Genomic DNA, 21,250 nt, shown 5'->3' on the forward strand with positions numbered 1-21,250 from the left:
TCTTCTAAGTGCTTGAGAATACTACAGTCATTCTCAGTCTTCTCTCCCTTTGCATACTGCATTATCATTGGTTATTATTTCTTTCTTTGTCTTTCATTCATTCATCCACCTTATTCTCTAACATGCCATTTTTTATTTTTTTTGTTCCTTGATTAAAGCAAGTGTTGTTCAAATCAGGTATTCTTCCCTTCACAGTCAAGCTATGTCTTACAATGAGACCTCTTTAAAACTGGCAGCCTTGGGACCAGGCCACCGTTGGAATACAGAAAAACCCGGATTTTAGAAATTGTCCCTAAAAATCCATATGTATAAATACAGATTGCCAGCTCATTCCACATTTACGTAGTGTGCTGTGTTATCCAAAGTAGAGCAAAACTTGCATTCTAACACATAATTCATTATAAAAGAATACCAGTACATATGTACTTGATACTGGTGCCTTATCTTGATACTGGTGCCTTATCAACACTTCAGTTCAAGATACTTTGCCTGATTGGATCCTATGAAGAGACAAGCTCTTGGCACTGGCAAGGTTCTTTGGTCCAATGCTGAGGCAGAAAATTTGTCCGAGTTGCTTTTCCATGTGATTGAAGTTTTGTCTTTTGCTGAGATTTTGCTTAGCATAATTGCTAATTTCTTGTGTCTGCCTATGGAGTTTTGGGGCACTGGAAGACTCTGAGGTTTTAGAAGAGTCCTCGGAATATTTTACATAATTCCTATACGTACTTCTTCAATGAAGCCATCTTGGATGCTTCAGGGAGACATTACATGCTTATAACAACATTATACTTAAGAAGGAAGCCTGGTTTAAGAAGGTAGACAAGTACATACGTACTGGTATTCTTTTATGATGCATTGTGTTAGAATGCAAGAAAACTTCTTGAATTGTATTCTACATAAATGGGAAAGCTTTAGTTTTTTCACAGACTTAGCAGGTGCCAACAGACTTGAGGATAACAGAGACCTAGTCTCTTTATCATATCCACCTCGTCAACTGAGTGAATACAAAGGGAAGCACAATGATAATCAAGCCCTGAAACACATAAGAAGCCTCCACTACATCAGTCACCTTGTCTGCTTGGGCAAAATTAGTAGCTGTGGTAGCAGAAGCTGAATTTTCAAACAAAACTCTAGGGGAAACAGGAAAGGAGGAAACATCAAACAGAACCTCTTGTGTTGCCACACCTGAAGTGCTGAGCAATAACAAAGACAGAGATGGTGCATCACCTTTAAGTGTACGAAGTGCACTCTCTTGTTGTGACCCACATGAGGCACCAAGAGGTAGCTGAAAAAGAGACGATGTGACATCACTAAACACAGAAAGTGCAGCCTCTTCTAGCACCACATATGAAGCACCAAGAGGCAGAAGAGAAAACTATCATAACAATAGGTTGTAGTGAATGGATGGAAGGTCGGTTAGGAGGGAAAATATGAGGGTCAGTGATACCTGACACAACCAACTTACTTGTAGCTGCCTCTTAACGCTGAAATTTGTCAACTGGAGGTAAATCATGAGCCGAAGAGACTACTCTAATGGCATGAAGCTTACACTCAACTGAGGTGCCTGCTAATGAAGCAGAAGCCAAAATACGATGCAGGTGGATGAAGTAGCTTATGAGGGAAAAAGGAGAGGAAGGAACAAAATGAAAGGCAGATACACGCACAGATGAGATAAGTTTAAAAACAGACTGAATAGTACATATTTTCACCAGAACTGGAGAAAATAACATAAGTCTTAACATACAATTATTGTTAGTATTCTCTTAAATTAGGAGCTAAGGATACCCTAACCTCATTACCATTAGTTTGACAAAGGTGACGTTGATGACTGGAGTGACAATTTACATTTTGAAAAACAATTCTTTGGCGAGCAAGCCATAGGCTTAACTGATTAAGACAGGAAGATATTTTTGCAAAAAAATCTTTTGAAAGATTGACATCTCTATATAAAAGGTTTATTATTGACTAGATAATTACTGCTGATTGAATCTTAGGTGAAGGCATTACACTTTCAGGTTTGTTGTTGTACTTTTCACCAGACAGTGTCTTGGGAGAGCAAAACTGGGTTATTTGCACTTTTTTTTAATTGTATAGAACTTAACTATTTTCTGAAAGGTACAAATTGAGGGATACTATCCTTCTTTAACATCTGATTGATAGTATTAAGTTTACTTGCTCTTGCTGGTATTGCTTCTATGTGAATACATGGCAGTAATGGAATAAGGATGCAAGGGTGAGAGAAGGGGGCCAGAGGGTAATGGTGCTCTGATAAACTCTTCTCTGGCAAATGACCTACCTCAGTACTGTACACATACTACTGATTAGCTTGTGAAAATTTTATGGTTGCTAGTAAGGGTCGTACTAAACTGTACTTAAAACCTGTAATCTTAATCTGTAAATTTTCATAAAAATCTTTCCAATTTATTTATCCGCAACAAATCTGTATCTACAAGTATATAGTACAAGCAGTCATATTGATTCATATCTGTTTGGGTGTGAATTTCATTTCTTTCTTTCTCTGCTATGTCATTACTTTATAGTAATATTTCCTAATCAACTGTCATTAATACTGAAGTGGAAGTCAGTAAGTTAAACATGAAAGTGTTTTCAATTCTTATACAGGCAGTCCCCAGTTATCAGCAGGGGTTCTATTCCAATGGATTGATGATAAGCAAAAAGTGCCGATAACCGGATTTTGGTGCCGATGACTGGTTAATGGCACCTCTGTTAGGTTTGTATTGGTGCCAATATCTATTAATTGTGCCGATAATCAGAAATGGGCACATTTCAGTGCTAGACAAGCACCATAGAACTGGAACACCGTTAATGGGGACTGCCTGTATACATTACGTGTGTGGTGAAGTTTCCATAGGAAAGATATGGAATCTCTTTCTATGTAGATATGTACGTATTCTCTTTTCTTTCCAAGTTTTAAAGCCATCTGACCTTGTAAATTGGAGGGATACAGTACTATAAGGGAATTGTGTATATAGATCTTCAGAGAGAGGCAGAGGTGGACAAGTTCTCCAATTTGGTGGCTTCTTCAAAATGCAAGAAATCTGCCTGTCAGAAATAAGGGCTGCTGGTGAGCTCAGTACTACAGCCTGTTGAGCTCAGTAGTACAGCCACTATAGCAACAGTGAGAAACTAGTTACTTCTTGAAGAGATTATTTTGGGTTACATGATCTTCTGAACTGCAAGAAGTGTATGCTAGACTTCTGGATCACAAAGGCATCATCCATACTGGAGAGAAAGCTGTCTTCTGGGGTTGAAGGTAGTATTTTTAGGTCTGAAGGCCTTGGGTCATTATATGAGGCAAGGCATTCGTAATCAGGATTGACAATATGACTAGGGTGGCATACTTTAGGTCAATTGCCAGTGAGTTTGTTCACTTGAAGAGGCTCATAAGGTGAAAGTTGCCTTGGGTTTCATTCGGGGGGAGATAATGAGGTCGCAGACAGTCCCAGCAGGGTGAATAAATTTCTTCCCTTGGAATGGCCATTCTGTCCAGAGATATGCAAATTCTTTGGGTAGCAGTTGTTGTACCCACTGGTTCAATCACAAGTTCCCAACATTTTTCTCTGTTCATTCATGTCCAGCAACATGGTAGATAGAGTGCAGTTCTGCATGATGTTGTTAGCAATAGAGAAAATTTTGGACATAGCAAGAGTGGTTTGACAACCTTCTGATGCTTCTGAAGGAGTCTTGAAATCTGAACCTTCAACCCTGAAGGCTATCCAGCAGAGGCAAAGGTTTTTCAGCAGAAAGATGAGATTATGTTTTAAGCTATGCAGAAAATGTTCTCAATATTCACCAAGCAAAGTGGAACTCATTCTGCAATTGGTGCAGTGAAAAGGAAATTGATGAGATCACATCATATGGAAATAGCCACATTTCCTTCTTTCTGAAGCTTACCAAATTTTTTAGCTTTATGAACCATTCATAAAGGAAGTGGGAAGATTAAGCAAGGGTTTTTTCCCGTCTGTGAATGTGGAACAGCATTGCAAACCCCATGTCAGGTTTTTGGAGGTGTGGTTTCTTGCCGACATGTCTCTGGGTGCACTGGCAGAGGTTTTTTAGGGCATTAGTAGTTGTGGGGAGATTATTTTGAACTACCAGTATTGAATTTACACTGATTATGTACACATGTACGCATGTCAGGGATGTGTTGGTTGAAGCCATGAAAAGTTATAGGTTCATTCCATTCCTTCTCAGGTCATGAACTGTTTGGAACCGAGGCAGTTGGTCTTATGTTGTTATTAAGGTATCTCACAAAGCTTCCGTAAGAAGCTTTTAGATCAGGCTTCTGTGGCTGACTTACTAATGAAAGTGTCATTTCTTTAACTTTGCACAAATTAAACATTCACAAACACACTCAAATAAGGTAACAGAAGTCAGTTTGTCTGCCCTTTGCAGCAGACTCCAGTGTTAAGACAGATTCCAATAAGCTTTGATCAGACCACTACACACTTTTCCATTCTTCCACTCTTGCACCTTGACAAGAATGAAAAGTACCTTTTACTTTGCTGAATGAGAACAGTCCAGTTGTATTACTAGAAAACCAAGTGGTTCAGGGGATGTACAGCAAGAATTTTCATGTCTACAGAGCATATAAAAAATGGAAATTGACAACAGAGGTATTATGTTGTTCTGTCCCTGACAAATTATTCTAAGGGCATATACGTAGGTTTATAATCTAATTGATGGCAAAGCAAACATTTAAGTTCTCTACATTTCAAATATATTCTAGGGATCACAGATTTTATTGCATGTTGGGTGAGGTTCCTCTGCATCACAGCAATCTCTTCATTTATCCATCATGCCCTTCTCTATGGTGTAACTTTGGTGTTATTTGTCAGTACAGCAAACTGACTGTATTTAATGATACATCACCCTTATTAGCAAAACAAGATTTTGCAACTTTCTTTTTTGCTATTCAATTAAAAAGAATATATAAAAATTCAGTTTGTGGTAAAATAAATAGATATTTGTAAATTAAATTAATTTTTCTCACAAAACCATTGAAGTACATAGTACAATATGAAGTTCCCACCTCCTAGCCCCACAAATTTCTTGTAGCTCATGATTGAGACAAGAAAAATAATGAGATTCTTAGGCTGATTTTTTTTAAGACTGAAACATTTGGAATAATTTTATGGCATAAAAAAGGAACTGTGGATTTGAATGAATTTTTTTTTCAAAACTCTGACATTACAACCATTTACTTTTTTAGTTTATTGACAGACATAGTTATTGTTTATACACCTAGGATTATAATTGTATATGTATATACTAAAACTTGGGGAATTGAACATGGGATGAAGAATCTGCTTTTATTGTACTTTAAATGTACTGTTCCAGAGGAGCAGGCCAGAAATTCTGTTTTCCTACGTAGTGCTAAATAAAATGTTGCTTTCAGATTACTATTTTATCTTTTGTTACAGCTCTCCTACCAACGATGTTAGAAAGGGGGTCTGGGCACATTATTGCAGTTGGCAGCGTGCAGTCAAAACTGGCAATTCCATACAGGTATGTAATTGAAATTCTCAAAGCAAGTACTAAAATTTTGTTTTGTTTTTTACAGAAAGATCATAACAAGGTACAGTAACTTCTTAATTATTCACACTAATTAAGCCATCCTATTCAAATATTGACAAAGATTGGAAAATGGGTAGCAAACTCTTCAGCCTAGGTATGGCATCACCAAATACTATTTTCTTGCAAGGTTTTTATGTAGTCTCATAAGGGGTGTAGAAATGCAGTTTTTCTCTTTTAGTACTTTTTGTCTTAACATAAATGCTTCTCTATGAAAGTACCCAGTAAATAGGACTAAGGAATTAGGCTGAAGCTAGGCATTAGGAACCATAGATGTTGGCAATAAAATGTGCTCATACAAATTACAAAACTTTTATGGTTGCCAATGCTTTTAGCTTGTTCAGGCTAACTGTATGAGATAACTTTTTAAAATGGGCAAAGCTAAAAGGTGAGGGACTTTAGTCTTTGTTTTTGCAAATATCTTCCAGATTATTTTCATTGAAGTGCATTGTGGGTTACGCATTGTGATTTTGTAGGTGGAGGGTTTCTGGTTGTCTTTTACTTGTACTGCTGTTTTATCATATTTTATCATATATCTTCATCTTGTCCAAACATCAGCAGTGATAGACATGTGATATACATGTGCTTTCTAGTAATTTTGTGTTACTAGTGCATGTTTTGTATTATGTTGATAGAGCTGTATTTCTACAATAGAAATGTAGGTGCATCTCTGACCACAATTCATTCTGATTTTGTATTGATACTTTCTTTTTCCTTTCCTAGAAGTAGGGATACTTGATATTGCTACAGTTCATTAGTTTTCTGGACTTTGACAATCTGTATTTTTGGAGTTCAAAGATAAGGATTGCTCCCTTGTGTGTTTCAAATGCCTTGGCCTTAGTATAAGGGAAGAAAACTATGCCAGGAGGAAGTAGAAGAGCAAAGGATTTTTTTCATCTCTGTAAGCAGGTTTTTACAGAATATGATTGCACCGGATATGAAAAGAAAGATGAGGTGAAGAGAAGTCTTGCAATACCTGGGAAAATAACCAATATTAAGTAAATAAATTAAGAAACATTTACGTAATCAGCAGTTATAAGTCTCCAAAACAGAGGGTAGGTTAATTTGACAAGATGCTTTGGTAATTGTCATTGAGACATTGCGGGACATTTAACAGAATGTGGAGGTTTCTCGTTGGACGAGTGGTTTTCGTGCTCGCCTACCAATCCGATGGTCCGAAGTTCAATTCTTGGCTTTGCCAATGGGGAATCAGAGGAATTTATTTAAGTCTGGTGATAGAAATTCATTTCTCGATATAATGTGGTTCGGATTCCACAATAAACTGTATGTCCCGTTGTTATGTAATCAATTGGTTCCTAGCCACATAAAAACATCTGATCCTTCGGGCCAGCCCTAGGAGAGCTGTTAATCAGCTCAGTGGTCTGGTAGCTACACCAACTATGTAGGCAATAAAAGTCTCCTTTTGAAATAAAGCATATGGAAGATAACCATGTAAGTTGTCTTTAGATAGTTGAAATCATTACTAGATATCATTGTTGGACAAGCCCCATTGATTCCACAGGTCTTGACATATTTGTGGGTGTAGCAAGCATTCCTTCAGTAAGATCTAGTCCTTCTTACTAAGTTGATCTGTCATAACATGGGTCATATCTGGAATTAACTGTGATATTGAAAGTATGCTCTTAAATTCACATCAACATAGATTTCCATCATCAGCAGGTACCACAATGACTTGCATGTGAACCCTCTTGGCTTCTTGAGAAGATTGCTGTCTCCTTCCATGAGACTAAATCTACTTGTGGAGAATCTTCCCATCTGCCAATACTTCTTGTTTGTATGGAGGTCTTGTTCCTTCTCTGACAAAAGAAAACATCTAAGGTCCATAGAATGGTGGCCCATCTTACTTCCAACATGTCTTAGTGTAATGTCAGGTCCAGGCTCTTTGCATCTAGAGGAATTTCCATCAGGAGTAATGGTCTATTCTGCCATGAACTTAGATTTTTTAATAGCTGCTGGAGTTGGATTAAGAGAGTCCCTTGCATCAAAAACCACTCATAGGACTCCTTCCAATGGAATAGAGTTGTTCCAGTCAGTTTGGAAAGGGGGATGAACTTCTCCAGCAAGGACCTGTCTTAGAAAAGAGCCATTTCTATGGAAGGAAGCTAGGAGAATCATAAGTGAGTCTACTCATTTCTCGGATGGAAAAACCTGAAATCTCTGAGTATCTTCATTCCCAGATAAGATATCACTTGGGATGGAACTAGGATTACTTCATGAATGGTAATTAATATTCCCGACATCATAGCAAAGTTGAGTATCAAATCTTTGGCTTACAAGATCCCTTCATGAAATCTGGCCAGGACTAAGGAGAAATTCAGACTCCCATAATTGTCACCTTCAGGACATGAGTGCTAGTAACCTTGTGAATGCCTGTAGTGGCTTATGAATGTCAAAGCACAGGACTCAGAACTGAAAAACTTGGCCACTGAAAACCAAGTGGAGGAATGTTAGAAAGAGAATGGATAAGGAGGTAAAAGTAGAGGCCTCACATGTCCACTCAAGACATCTACTCATCTTTATGGACGACTGCTAGGACTGAGTTGGATGTACCAAGTAAAATCGAGTCAAAGCTGTAGAAACCAGGGGAGATTTCTTTCACTGGTTCAGTGGCAATTTGTGATCTGTGTTTTCAAAGCTCAAACCTATCAGAAGATATATAGGAGTGAGTTTGTAACAGCATCCGATGTTGCTTTACTTTACTTATCAAGGGAGAAGTGGTATTTCCAATTTGGTACAATGATTGACTGCCCAAGGAGAATTCCAGTGGCAGGGAATCATAGATCTATCCTTGAGTACTTCCACCACCCTGTGCCCTACTCCTAAATCTTGCCATATTTACAAGTAGTGGGCAAGTCTGAGGCACACTCCTTGAATGAAGAACAGCCGGCTGTAATGAATCAAGTGGCTAGCTACAAGGTCAAACTAAAGTATTAGTTTTTTTATTTTAATAACTTTGTGGGAGTTAAGTGTTTCTGTTCAGAGTTTAAATTAATCAAGTTATCACTGCAAACCATGAATATTTATTCGTAGCATTATTGATAAGTTAGTGCAGCTTCACATTTTGTTTCATAAGTCAATTAATAAACATTTGGAACAATATTACATGAGATTTGCATTAAATTTGGGGACAGAATCCAAAACTAATGGAAGATTTTTAGGCTTTTAATGACAAGGTACTAATGGGTGTTACTCAAATAAAAGACTGATACATTGCTATAAACATGACTGAAAATCAGTAGTGACATGTTTTGGCAGGCTTTCCACTATCCGGAATGCAGAAATCAATGAGCAGGTTGTTCCAAACCTCATGATACATGAGCAGTTGTATTTTTACCTCTTTATTTTTAGGAACTTGTTGAATTTCTAATGCAGATCCTTGGGAGTCCCAAAGGTGAATTTATAGAAATGTTTCTAGGAGGGGAAGTACAATTAAGTCAGTTGAAAGGTTAAATGGCAAGTTGTCTGTATAAACAAATACACTGAAGTCTATAATAGCATATGTAAGCAGTTTTTTTTTTTTTTTTTTTTTTTTTTTTTTTTTTTCAAAGCATGAAAACTGATGCTATCTGTAAAGGTTTCTTTTAAATTACAAACCACTAATCTATGAGAGATATGCAGACAATACTGCCTTTAATGTCTCGGACAACAAAAGTCACATTCGACCTTTTTATGAATGCATGAACAATCAACATAATTCAATAAAATTTACAATTGAGAAAGATTTACTGAAAAAAAAAGATATTTGTGAACCTGGTAAACTGAATAACCAAAACTCATTTAATCAGAGTATTTATACTTACTGGTCTTGACATTCATGTTCTCAGTGTTTGCTTTCATAAAACTAACACTTGATTTACCTTCCTTAACACAACTCTTCCCTGTAAACATCCAATTACTTAAACTTTCCAAATGAAATAGAATTTCTAGAAAAAAATAGTGAGAAAGAATGGTTGTCATGGAACATATTTATGAATAAACATATTAGGCAGTTTCTTAATACAGTAATAAATATAACTATAAGGGAAAAAGATTATATTAGGCCTTACAAAACAAGTCACATATTTCTGTATGTATTAAATAAAGGGGTTGGCAAGGTTTCCAGAGCTTTTCTTCCATAAATAACACCCAAATTCTTTATTTAAAACACCTTTAAACTACCTGATGGTTTATGCATGTCCACTGTTTACTGTTTCCTCTGTCCTTTTTGCCTGCAAGATTTTTTTTTTCTAGATCGAACACTGCTACCATGACATCAAGAAAATTTTGAGTACATTATGTTGGTAGGTGGTAAGGTAAGTCCTAGCCACATAGCTGCCTTATTGAAAATCAAAGAGCCTTTTTGATACTGTGGTAATTTTGAGATATTGCAGGGTAGAGGTGCAGTTAATCCCATATCCTAAACCATCATTATTAGGTAAGCCACTTCAGAACTACATAGAACAATGCATACATACAGTCAGCATGGATTGATATTACAACAAATCCCCTTTCAAATTCAATTTCACTAATAGCATCAATAAGTCAATAAAAGATCAATAAAAATCAAAGAAAAAAATGTGTACTCTTCAAAACTAGTACTTGGTAACATCATTCTTCCTACAAAGGACCTATTGGAGGCAGCAAGGGATAGAGTCAGCAAGGTTCCTCAAAACATAGGGGTCGAGGGAAGAACAGCAGTAGCACATTGCTACCTCTAACTTCTCTAGAGAGGATGTATCCAAATCCCTTAACTGTTTTCTTTATTATAGCCTAAAGGTTTTCAATGGTGACAGATCCAGGGAATTACCAGGCCAGTTAGGAATAAAGTCTGTATGGCAGTCCTTATACCATTCCTTTATTATTTTGGCAGTATGAGTGGGAGCACAGTCTTGCTTACGTATCAGAGTCGAACTCTTCTCGAACAAAATCTTCAAATGCAGGTTCAAAAGTGTGTAGTAGACCTCCTTCATCACTGTCTCACTGGGGGGAGAATAACCAGATCTCCTAATACCCCATACCTAAAAAGACCCTCTATCTTAAGGTATTGCGGGTGCTTGACTGAGGAGGTTCTCTGTAAGGGTGTCTACCCTGGCACACGCCACACATGAAATATTTCCCCTTTTCGTCACTCACATAAAAGCAAACTTCATTGGACCAAAGCACTTCTTGCCACTCATTTAGCCCCAATGTTTATAGGTTTTAGCAAAAGCACTCCTTTGAGCAGGAGAGAGTGAATGTCTCCTCTTGGCAGGAACCTTCCGGTATCCCTCCCTATACAGGGTCCCCTGGGTACACCAAACAGGTCTCACCTAGTAGCAGGGGATTCTCTTCTGTAAGTTTCTTTGCTTGTACGGATTGGATTACAGCTCAACAAATGCTGTAGAGCTCCCAAAGTATATAGGGAGGCCTTCCTAGGCTTCCCACTCCTGTGGTGATGGTGGGGGCTTGTCTTGATGCCCCCACTTTCCTCAAACCAGATGATAAGGATATAAACAGTCCGACATTTCACACCAGTTTGACAAAGAGTATCTGAGCTTGTAACCCATCCTTATGACACTGGATTACTTTTATTTGATCATTATGTGGTGTACGCTGCTTAGACATAATTCTCCAAACACTAAGCACTGCAGTACAGATGCAACAGCCAGACAGAACAAAAGCAGGTGTAAACTGGGATATAAATAAACAAGCAAGCAACTGAGGTACAAAACTATTTGGAGATATTTTCTTTTGTAATATTTTTCAATGGATAGGTTGTTTATCTTGATGTTACATTCTTATCGAACTTGATGATAGTAAAAAAGATGAAATGGTGCTATATTTAGACCTACACCAAGATTGATGGGAAATTATCTCAGTATCATCATCATTATCCAAAATTTGATATCAATCCTTTATTCCTAATCTCGTTTTCCCACCATTGTCACCATTTCAAATATCATTTTATTGTTCTAAACTTCACGAAACATTTCCATTGCCAGTTAAACCTTTGTTCAAATTTCTGTGGGGATGTTTTACTACAATGACAACACAGGTAAAACAACCAGAAATTTTTTATCCTTTTGGAATAGAATACCCATGAATTAAGTTGATAGGACGGTTTATGAGAAATGCAGATTGTGTATAAGGATAAATATGTTAAGGAATTGATTAAGGTTGAACCATGAACTGTCAATGCTAATACAGTAACCCAAGTCTCTTTGACAATACTGTACAGTTTTGATTGCATATTTCTATTATAGAACTTATTCATAAATAGATAATAATGATTTTCAGCTCTCCATAAGCTACACCCTCTTTCAAAAGTTGCAAGATTGTTAGGTGGTCAAAAATAACTTCTACCTCAGGTTTATGAGTACATTGTGTGTTGAAGTTGAGGATGAATTCAGATTTTCATACTAGTTTACTAACTTGGGGATTTGAAAGAACTTTAAATGAAGGGTGAAATATGATAGTGTAGTAAATGAGTAATGTCCAGCTTGGAATTTTGACTTTATACACAGTATTGCTTATTATAATAGCCTCTGCATTGTGCTATTAATGTTGATTTCTTCATTTAACAGGTCATGTTACACTGCCTCGAAACATGCAATGCAAGGCTTCTTTGATTCACTCCGAGCTGAGGTTGCTGACAGAAATGTTAAAGTTTCAGTTATAAACCCAGGGTACATTTCCACAAACCTCTCCTTAAATGCAGTTACTGGTGATGGTTCAACTTACGGAAGTAAGTTCCCTCCTTCTTTGTTGTAGCCTGTACACGTAAATGAACTCGTATGCTATTACGTAATTAGGATTAGTGAGGATGACATAGTTAGTCATTTGCTTATCAGATTACAAACTAATATTGTAATCAATATGACTAGTTTACAGAAACTACTATACTTATGCACTTGATACAAATAATAATGGCAGAGGCTTCCATGAAACCTCTGGCAGCCATTGAAACTAGTTTTTTCAACACCATAATGTAGTTATGAATTTTGTCAGCAATAATAAACATAGAGTATACTAATGCAATTTATTATTGATATTTAATGATTATTATTTTCAGGGAATAGAGTTTAAATCCTTAACAGTCATACAGTGGGTTAAAAGCTCCTAAATGTGCATGGCAAATAGCCAGAGAATGTTGTGAAGGTGTAAAGTGGCTGGCAGGTTGTGTTTACTTGAAGTTTTCCAGTTTTGTGAAATACTGCCTTCACTGCTTCTTACAAGTGTGCAATATTTTAGCAGTGAATTTTGAAAATATTCTTTGGGGTGTAGTTAGCCATTTGCATGTTTTAGGTTACCATAGACTGACAATCAATATCCATGATATTACAAGTAAAGAAATTAACATTATACAGTACATCTATGTCCCCTTTTATACATAATTTTAGTGTACTGCTGCATGAGTATTGAAGAAAACTATACTTTTAGATACCTTAGTTGCACTGCACTGTAAGTTTGCAGGATTATGAAAGTCATGAAATATAAAAAATGGAAGGCTTTCTCAGACTTGGATTTACATTCGTTATTTCCAGTAGTGAGGATTTACCAGCTCCCAGAAAAGTGAAAGCCAGCAATTGTGGCACCTGGTGTTTACCAGAAAAATCATTAAAAAGTTCAGGAAACTTGATACTTGGTGGGATAACATAGAGCAGGAATGAGCAGGGATCATGTTTCCTTTCCCTTGCATTTATTCTTGTAATGTAAAGTTTACATATAAGGGAGTCATTCAGGTTGGACATTTAATCCATTTAATCAGATAAAATTTGTAGAATATCATCATCTTTAGCATCATTAATGTTTTAGGTTTTCCTTTTACAGAGTTAGACTTATAACATGTTCTTTCCACTATCTTCTGTATGTTCTGCATGAATTCCCCTTTGGTCTATGTCTGTATTTGTGCCCTTAGCTCATGATTTCCAGGTCTTCTCTTTGGTCTTCATCCAGATAATTCCTTATCTTACATTTTTCCTACTAACAGTTCCTTGACTGTCCTCTTTCAGATCTCAACCCATTTTACAGCCACAGCACACAATATGGCTTCTCATACTCTTTATTTGTAATTTGATATTTTCATCCAGTTCATAATCTTAGCAATATGTAAACACACCTTTCAAAATCTCCTCCATTTTCTTTGAGTTTCTTCCATTTTTTTATTTCAAGTGCCAGTACGTCTGGTCAGTAAATTAGTTTGGACTTAATTCATGTATCATAAACTTATGCAGTTTACCCGGGAGATTATTGTATTATTATTATTATTATTATTATTATTATTATTATTATTATTATTATTATTTATTTATTTTTTTTTTGCTCTATCACAGTCCTCTAATTCGACTGGGTGGTATTTATAGTATGGGGTTCCGGGTTGTATCCTGCCTCCTTAGGAGGTCCATCACTCTTTCTGCATGAGTCCTGGAGCTACTTCAGCATCTAGTTTTTCTAGATTCCTTTTCAGGGATCTTGGGATCGTGCCTAGTGCTCCTATGATTATGGGTACGATTTCCACTGGCATATCCCATATCCTTCTTATTTCTATTTTCAGATCTTGATACTTATCCATTTTTTCCCTCTCTTTCTCTTCAACTCTGGTGTCCCATGGTATTGGGACATCAATGAGTGATACTTTCTTCTTGACTTTGTCAATCAACGTCACGTCTGGTCTATTTACACATATCACCCTATCCGTTCTGATACCATAGTCCCAGAGGATCTTTGCCTGATCGTTTCTATCACTCCCTCAGGTTGGTGCTCATACCACTTATTACTGCAAGGTAGCTGATGTTTCTTGCACAGGCTCCAGTGGAGGGCTTTTGCCACTGAATCATGCCTCTTTTTGCACTGGTTCTGTGCAAGTGCCGGGCATTCGCTTGCTATATGGTTTATGGTTTCATTTTTCGTATTGCTCTTCCTACATATGGGAGAGATGTTATTTCCGTCTATCGTTCTTTGAACATATCTCGTTCTTAGGGCCTGATCTTGTGCCGCTGTTATCATTCCTTCAGTTTCCTTCTTTAGCTCTCCCCTCTGTAGCCATTGCCATTTGTCATCGCTGGCTATTCTTTAGTCTGTCTCATGTATTGTCCGTGCATTGGTTTGTTGTGCCAGTCCTCTGTTCTGTCTGTCCATTCTCCTGTCTCTGTATATTTCTGGGTCTTCGTCTACTTTTATTAGTCCTTCTTCCCATGCACTCTTTAGCCACTCGTCTTCACTGGTTTTCAGATATTGCCCCAGTGCTCGTTTTCTCGATGTTGATGCAGTCCTCTATACTTAGTAGTCCTCTCCCTCCTTCCTTCTTTTGGGTTATGTATAGTCTGTCCATATTTGCTCTTGGGTGTAGTGCTTTGTGTATTGTCATATGTTTCCTGGTTTTCTGATCTATGCTGCGGAGTTCTGCCTTCATCCATTCCACTATTCCTGCGCTGTATCTGATTGCTGGCACTGCCCATGTGTTTATGGCTTTTATGATATTTCCGGCGTTGAGTTTTGACTTGAGTATCGCCTTGAGTCTCTTCATATATTCTTTCCTGATTGTGTCCTTCATCTCTGGGTGTTTTATATTATTATTATTATTATTATTATTATTATTATTATTATTATTATTAAATGTTGCTGTGGGTACATGATGAACCAAACAAAAACTTCTTTCAGTTTTCTTCTGAAGATTGAAAAAGAAACCCACAAAATCACAGATAGGGCCTGAAAGTACTCGAGTGTGTAGTAAAACTAAATGTAAATACTTCGAAGTAAACAAGTTACAAAGTGATTATTATTATTATTATTATTATTATTATTATTATGTAGTTTAACCAGACCTCTGGATTAACCTTTAGGAGCCGGGATAATAAATCAATATGCAGCACCCCATGCCTGCAAAACTTTGAGGTCATCCAATTATAAAAAAAACATCATGGAAGGAGGAAGATATGCAAATGCACATGGTGAGAGAAAAAAAGTTCTAAAGAATTTTCCCTACCCTTCCACGAGAAGTTGAAAATAACCTATTTACAACCCGTTGTAAAGCCTCTTTTACATGACAATTTAAAATTTTGACCTACTTAAATATGTTTTTTCTAATAATTAATGTTTATTTTATTTTTGTAAATTATAATTACAGTTGACACAATATTCAAAACAGATAAGAAATGAAATCAGTAACAAATTCTTAGCATATCTGTTGAAAAATATTTATGTAATTTTACCAAGAACAATGATTCAGTAACTTTTTTTATATTTAATGTTTTTTCATATATTTCTTTGCAAAATTATATTACAACTATCATACTATTGTGAAAGACAAGAGCTAAAACCAACAGCAGCCATTTTGTATATTTATTTGTGAGCAAATTTATAAAAAGACGTCGTATGAGACAGAGACGCAGTGTACATTCCCCCCTTGAAGTCAAAATCACTACTAAGTTTGCATGAGGTGCCTATTCTTGATTTTAGCCAGTGTGAAAGTTACTATTAGTGAATTTATGGCTATAGAAGTATTGGCACCTCTCCAAATCAATGGCGCTTGAATATTGTTTTCCTACAGGATTATTCTGTCCACCACCCCAAACCTGTTATTACTACTCCCCAGGAGCACTCCATCCATTAAGGGTTAAAACACTTTGCACTTGTATGGCTGGCTTAGTTTTGTCTGCTGGAAGTCGTTGAACAATGACTTCTTTCAGCTGTTGCAACATCTTTTTCTTGTTGCTCTCCTTAAGTATTGCTTGAAGTCCAGTATGTACCAAAGTTAATGTGATGTTCCCCCTTTTTTCTCCATTGTCTCATAACATAGAGACATAATAACTTTACATTTTGTGATCTAGAGTATCTCACCAACTTGAATTTCTTTTTCACCTTATATAGTTTTTTACCATTTCATATTTTTTCCATCTTTCGTTGGCCATTCCACTGTCCTGAATATTTTCTCTTCCACTGCTTTATTGAGATTCTGTCCTAGATCTTTCCTTTGACCCCTGCAATTTTGTTTCCTTCTTTTTTTTCCCAGTATTTATACTGTAAATCTTTGTTCTATGTTGGAGCTTGAAGACTCTCCTGTTTACTATTTGCTTCTTATACAAAGTATCAGGTACAAAGTGTTAGGTACAAGACATGCATTACAAAGAATGTATGTCAATTTGTAGACTGAAGTAACCGTAGATTTGGAAGATTTAGGAAATTGAAATTAAACTGGAATGTATATGTTTTCATTATTACTGTATTCTTTGCACACTCTCAGTTGTCATTATCAGTTGTAAAAACTTTACTGCAGCATGTAAATGACTTTTTTTACTTAGGTAAATAATCATTGTTACACTCAGGTTAATGACTACTCTTTCTGCGTTAATCCATCTCCTGATTATAAGCCTATGGTTGCTGAATCTAATAGTTACACAGTACGTATGTGGTGCAAATTGTGTGGGGTGAAGGTTAAAGCCAAACAAAAGTTAAGAGTATGATTTACAGTGCTCTTTTTAACTGCATTGCAAATCTCATATACATATGAGAAACTTATTCAGTCTATTTCCTCTTCAATTGCACAATAGTGGGTGTACTGAGAAAGTCTTTTGAAATTTTTGAAGTCCTGTTTATCCTGAGGAAATGCTGTCATTTATTCTTCCATGTTTTGAAAATTGTTTTTCCTGTTTGGTTATCAGTAACTGACTGATATCGTAAATTACTGGACAAGAACTTGATTTCTATTAAAATATCCTATCCTTGATCTTGTATTAGTCTCAGGAACTGGTGTCTAGTAAGCTCATTGTAAAGATATATAATTCTGATCATCCTTTGCATTCAGATCTCCCAAAACTGATCATTGCACCATGTAGTACACAGTTAATTCCAACAACATTGCATTTTTTTTTCTGATAGAACCAAAGCTGCACAGTTTTAGTTTTACTGAATTCTTGTTTTGATCAAATTGTGTCATAATCATGATTTCGTAGTTGAATCGTTTGAACTTAAGAAGTTCAGACTTGTGTTTTTTTTGTTTGTTTATGATAATTCTGACTTCATTCAGTAGTTACTGTCTTGTTTACTGTATTTCATTATTATTAAGTAGTTTAACCAGACCACAGAGCTGAGCTGATTTACACATTAATTTATAGATATTTAAAAATATATTTCATTCAAAATAATAGAGATTCTGCTAAAATTTCCTTGATTTTTTTCTGTAAAAATTTTTTTTTTATCATAATTGATTTATTTCCACAAGTTGACTTTTGTTGTTGATTATCTTTTGGACATTACACAAAAAGTTTAATTTTTAATGTTAATAGCATTTTACACTGTACAGAAAGGGACTGGATCACTTGGGCTGTTCACCAAACATCCATGTGTCAGACAAGAGTGACCAGTTCTAAGATGAGTCAAAATTGCTTGTGTATCATTCATTGGGTTTGATCTGTTTTAATTTGTTTCTACATTTAGTTTTCCCTATTTTTGCTATCTATTGATATAATTAGTTTGAGAGATGTTATGTAAAACTAATAGGAATATGTATTTGTGATATTGTAATGATAAGTGCAGCTTTTGGCTGCTTTGTCAGCTTCTTCACTTTGCTATTTATAGCGCCTCAGCGGCGTGGTTGGTATGGTATTAGTGTAACACCTCGGTGGTCACGGGTTTGATTCTCGGCCATTCCATTGAGGAGTGAGAGATGTGTATTTCTGGTGATAGAAGTTTACTCTCGACGTGGTTCAGAAGTCACGTAAAGCCATTGGTCCCGTTGCTGAATAACCACTGGTTCCATGCAACGTAAAAACACCATACAAACAAACAGTCAAACAAACAAACTTTGCTATTTATAATTTTTACTTGTTTTTCCTTTACTATCTTAATTGTTTCTCCTTCATAGTTTATTCTTTACATATCATTACTATTATGTACTGGGCTGCTTTCCACATTGAGGCTCTTGGCCACGTAGTATTCTGTTTCCAGCTTGAAATGATGATGATAATAGTTGTTATGCTGTATGAGAAGTATTTTTCTATGCAGACAGAAAGCCATTGTTTAGGAGGAATTAAAGAAGAGAACTGCTGCAAAGGTAAAACTGCTTCTTATTTGGCTTCAAGAATTGTGAAAGCAGATACCACCTACATATAGACTGCAGACTATTTACAGTGTATTGTTGCTTTTGATTAATTCAGAGGTCAGTTACTGACACAGCAAAATAACTATAAGCTTCATTAAAACTAGATTGCGTACTGTACTTCACATTCACTGAAATGTTTTATCTCTGCAGCAGTTCTCTTTCATTCCACCTAAACACTGGCTTATTGTTTACATAGGAAAATACTGCCTTTAAAGTACTATTATTATTATTATATTGGTTATTACTGAAAGGAGACCCTCTTTGAAAAAGGTATTATTGAATGATATTGCTGCATCAGCTGCATTTACCTTGTAAGTAAATCGTCTTCTCTAATTTTCTAATAACAGTTTTTTCTCTGATACTGCAACTGGCAAACATCGCACTGATATAATTCATTAGGAGGAATCAATTTCATATTATTGTGTTAAATTTATTACAGAAAGTAAATAAAATATGGAGTGTATAGTCTCTAGGGTTATATATGGTTCAGTCAAATTCTTGTAGTGGCCAACAATTCACTTGGTTTTTGTTTGATTTCTCTTGGTATCTCTGAGTATGATCATGGCAGTGGGTTGGCGTAGATAATAGATGCAGTCGGGATCTACACAATATATAGTGGTAGGTCAGCAGGGGGTCAGCTACTCGCTGATTTGTCATTGGTTGATGGGGCAGTGCGTTCCTCCTGTTGGCTGGAGAAAATTTCTCTCAAGCCACTTCTTGTCGTTGAAGGTCGTGTTACTGCAAACTTGCCAAAGAACCGCCAAAGCTGGGGTGTGACGTCACAGTGGCTCGAATTTTCATTGAATGCTGGCCTGCTTGTCCATCTGGTATTCATGGGCTGAGGGTGTCGCTTGGTCTAGTATTATTTATAGTGTACTACTTATATTCATATGCCTTCTTTAGTTGGTGGGTAAGAAGAGATTATCCTGTGTTGTATTTAGTGAGGGCTTTTCTTGTTGTACAAGGAGAGCCTTGAGTAGTTGCAAACGTCACTTGTCAGGGGCCCTCCCTATTATCTTAGTATTCTTGATAATACTCTCATGGAAGATGGCTCCCTTAGGGGCAATAGAGGAAACCTGGTGAACTCAGACTTGGAAAAAACAGTTATTGAGTAAGTTTTTTTACTAATTTTTCACAATTGAAGCTACTACCTCAATACCGGGACTTGCTATTAAATATTAAGGAGCAGAGCAGTTGGACAAAGTAATATTTACAGAGGAGGACATTAAAACATAATAGACAAACTCAACAAGTTCAAATCTCCTGGCCCAGATGGGAAGAGAAATTAAAGAGCTAAAAGACGAGAGAGTTCCTCACCTATATAAACTCTACAGAAAAAGTGCAGAACTAGTTAATGTGCCCCCAATTTACAAAAAAAAAGTCCAAGAGAAGAGCTGGGAAATTATAGACCAGTCTGTCTAACATCGGTTGTTTGTAAGATTCTTGAGCCCATAATTGCAGATCAAATTGTGGATCACATTGATAGAAACAACTTGTTAAACAGCCAACATGGTTTCAGAAACAAAAGAGATCCTGTCTATCAAACCTCTTGGAGTTTTTTCATAACATGCTTGGTATTTATGACAGTAATAGAGCAATAGATATACTCTACTTAGATTTCCAAAAGGCCTTCGACAAAGTTCCACAAAAGAAACTAATGACAAAAGTTAGAGCTTTAGGAATTGTAGGGGAAATAGCAGACTGGATTGAAGACTGGCTAACTTACAGAAAACAGAGAGCTGTAATAAATGTTGAAGAATCAGAATGGGCAGATGTGACAAGCGGAGTTCCTCAGGGTTCTGTCCTTGACCCTCTCTTTTTTTTTCTTGTTTTTTATTTACACTCAATGTAGGCTTAACTAGCAGGATAGCCAAATTTGCAGATGACACCAAACTAGGTGTAAATGCAGCAGACCCAGATACAGTGGAAAGTTCAAGAAATTATCTAAAGAAAATAGGAGAGTGGTCAAAAAGGTGGCAAATGTCTTTTAACTTAGATAAGTGTAGTGTTACAAATAGGAACTAACAACCCTCATGCCAACTACATGCTGCTTTCGAATGCAATAAATAGTGTAGAACAAGAAGAGGACGAGGATCTTGAAGTCATTCTAACCAAGGACTGAAAATCCACAAAATAGTGCATAAAAGCTAAAAAGAAGGCACAGAAACTAGTGAGATTTATAAAGAGGTAGTTCAGATACAGAAACAAGGAAACGGTGCTGCAGCTCTACAAATCAATCATTAGACCTCAGATACAGAAACAAGGAAACAGTGCTGCAGATGCAGAAACAAGGAAACGGTGCTGCAGCTCTACAAATCAATAATTAGACCTCATCTTGACTAAGCAGTACAGTTTTGGTTACCAACACTAAGAAAGGACATAAATAGCACAAAGTTAATTCCACCCATTAGGCAAATAGGTTACCAAAGACGACTAGAGAGCCTGAACATGTATGGCTTAGAAACATGACAATTGTGAGGACAACTAATAGAAACATTCAAAATACTGAAAGGCATAACAAAAGTAGACAGTAACCTATTCACGTTAAACGAAAACCAGACAAGAAATAATGGATGG

At 36.4% G+C, this 21,250-nt stretch overlaps 1 protein-coding gene across 2 annotated transcripts in view; it reads left to right on the plus strand.

Annotated features, from left to right (window-relative positions):
* LOC135219969 (dehydrogenase/reductase SDR family protein 7-like) overlaps positions 1–21,250 on the plus strand; it is a 65,360-nt gene that overhangs the window by 40,854 nt on the left and 3,256 nt on the right. For both annotated transcript variants that reach the window (XM_064257218.1, XM_064257219.1), the window contains 2 exons: positions 5,445–5,529; positions 12,159–12,319. In XM_064257218.1, coding sequence (XP_064113288.1) covers positions 5,445–5,529; positions 12,159–12,319 — 246 coding nt within the window. The remainder of the gene's footprint in view (positions 1–5,444; positions 5,530–12,158; positions 12,320–21,250) is intronic.

The sequence above is a fragment of the Macrobrachium nipponense genome, chromosome 1 (assembly GCF_015104395.2).
Source record: "Macrobrachium nipponense isolate FS-2020 chromosome 1, ASM1510439v2, whole genome shotgun sequence".
NCBI classification, from domain to species: domain Eukaryota; kingdom Metazoa; phylum Arthropoda; class Malacostraca; order Decapoda; family Palaemonidae; genus Macrobrachium; species Macrobrachium nipponense.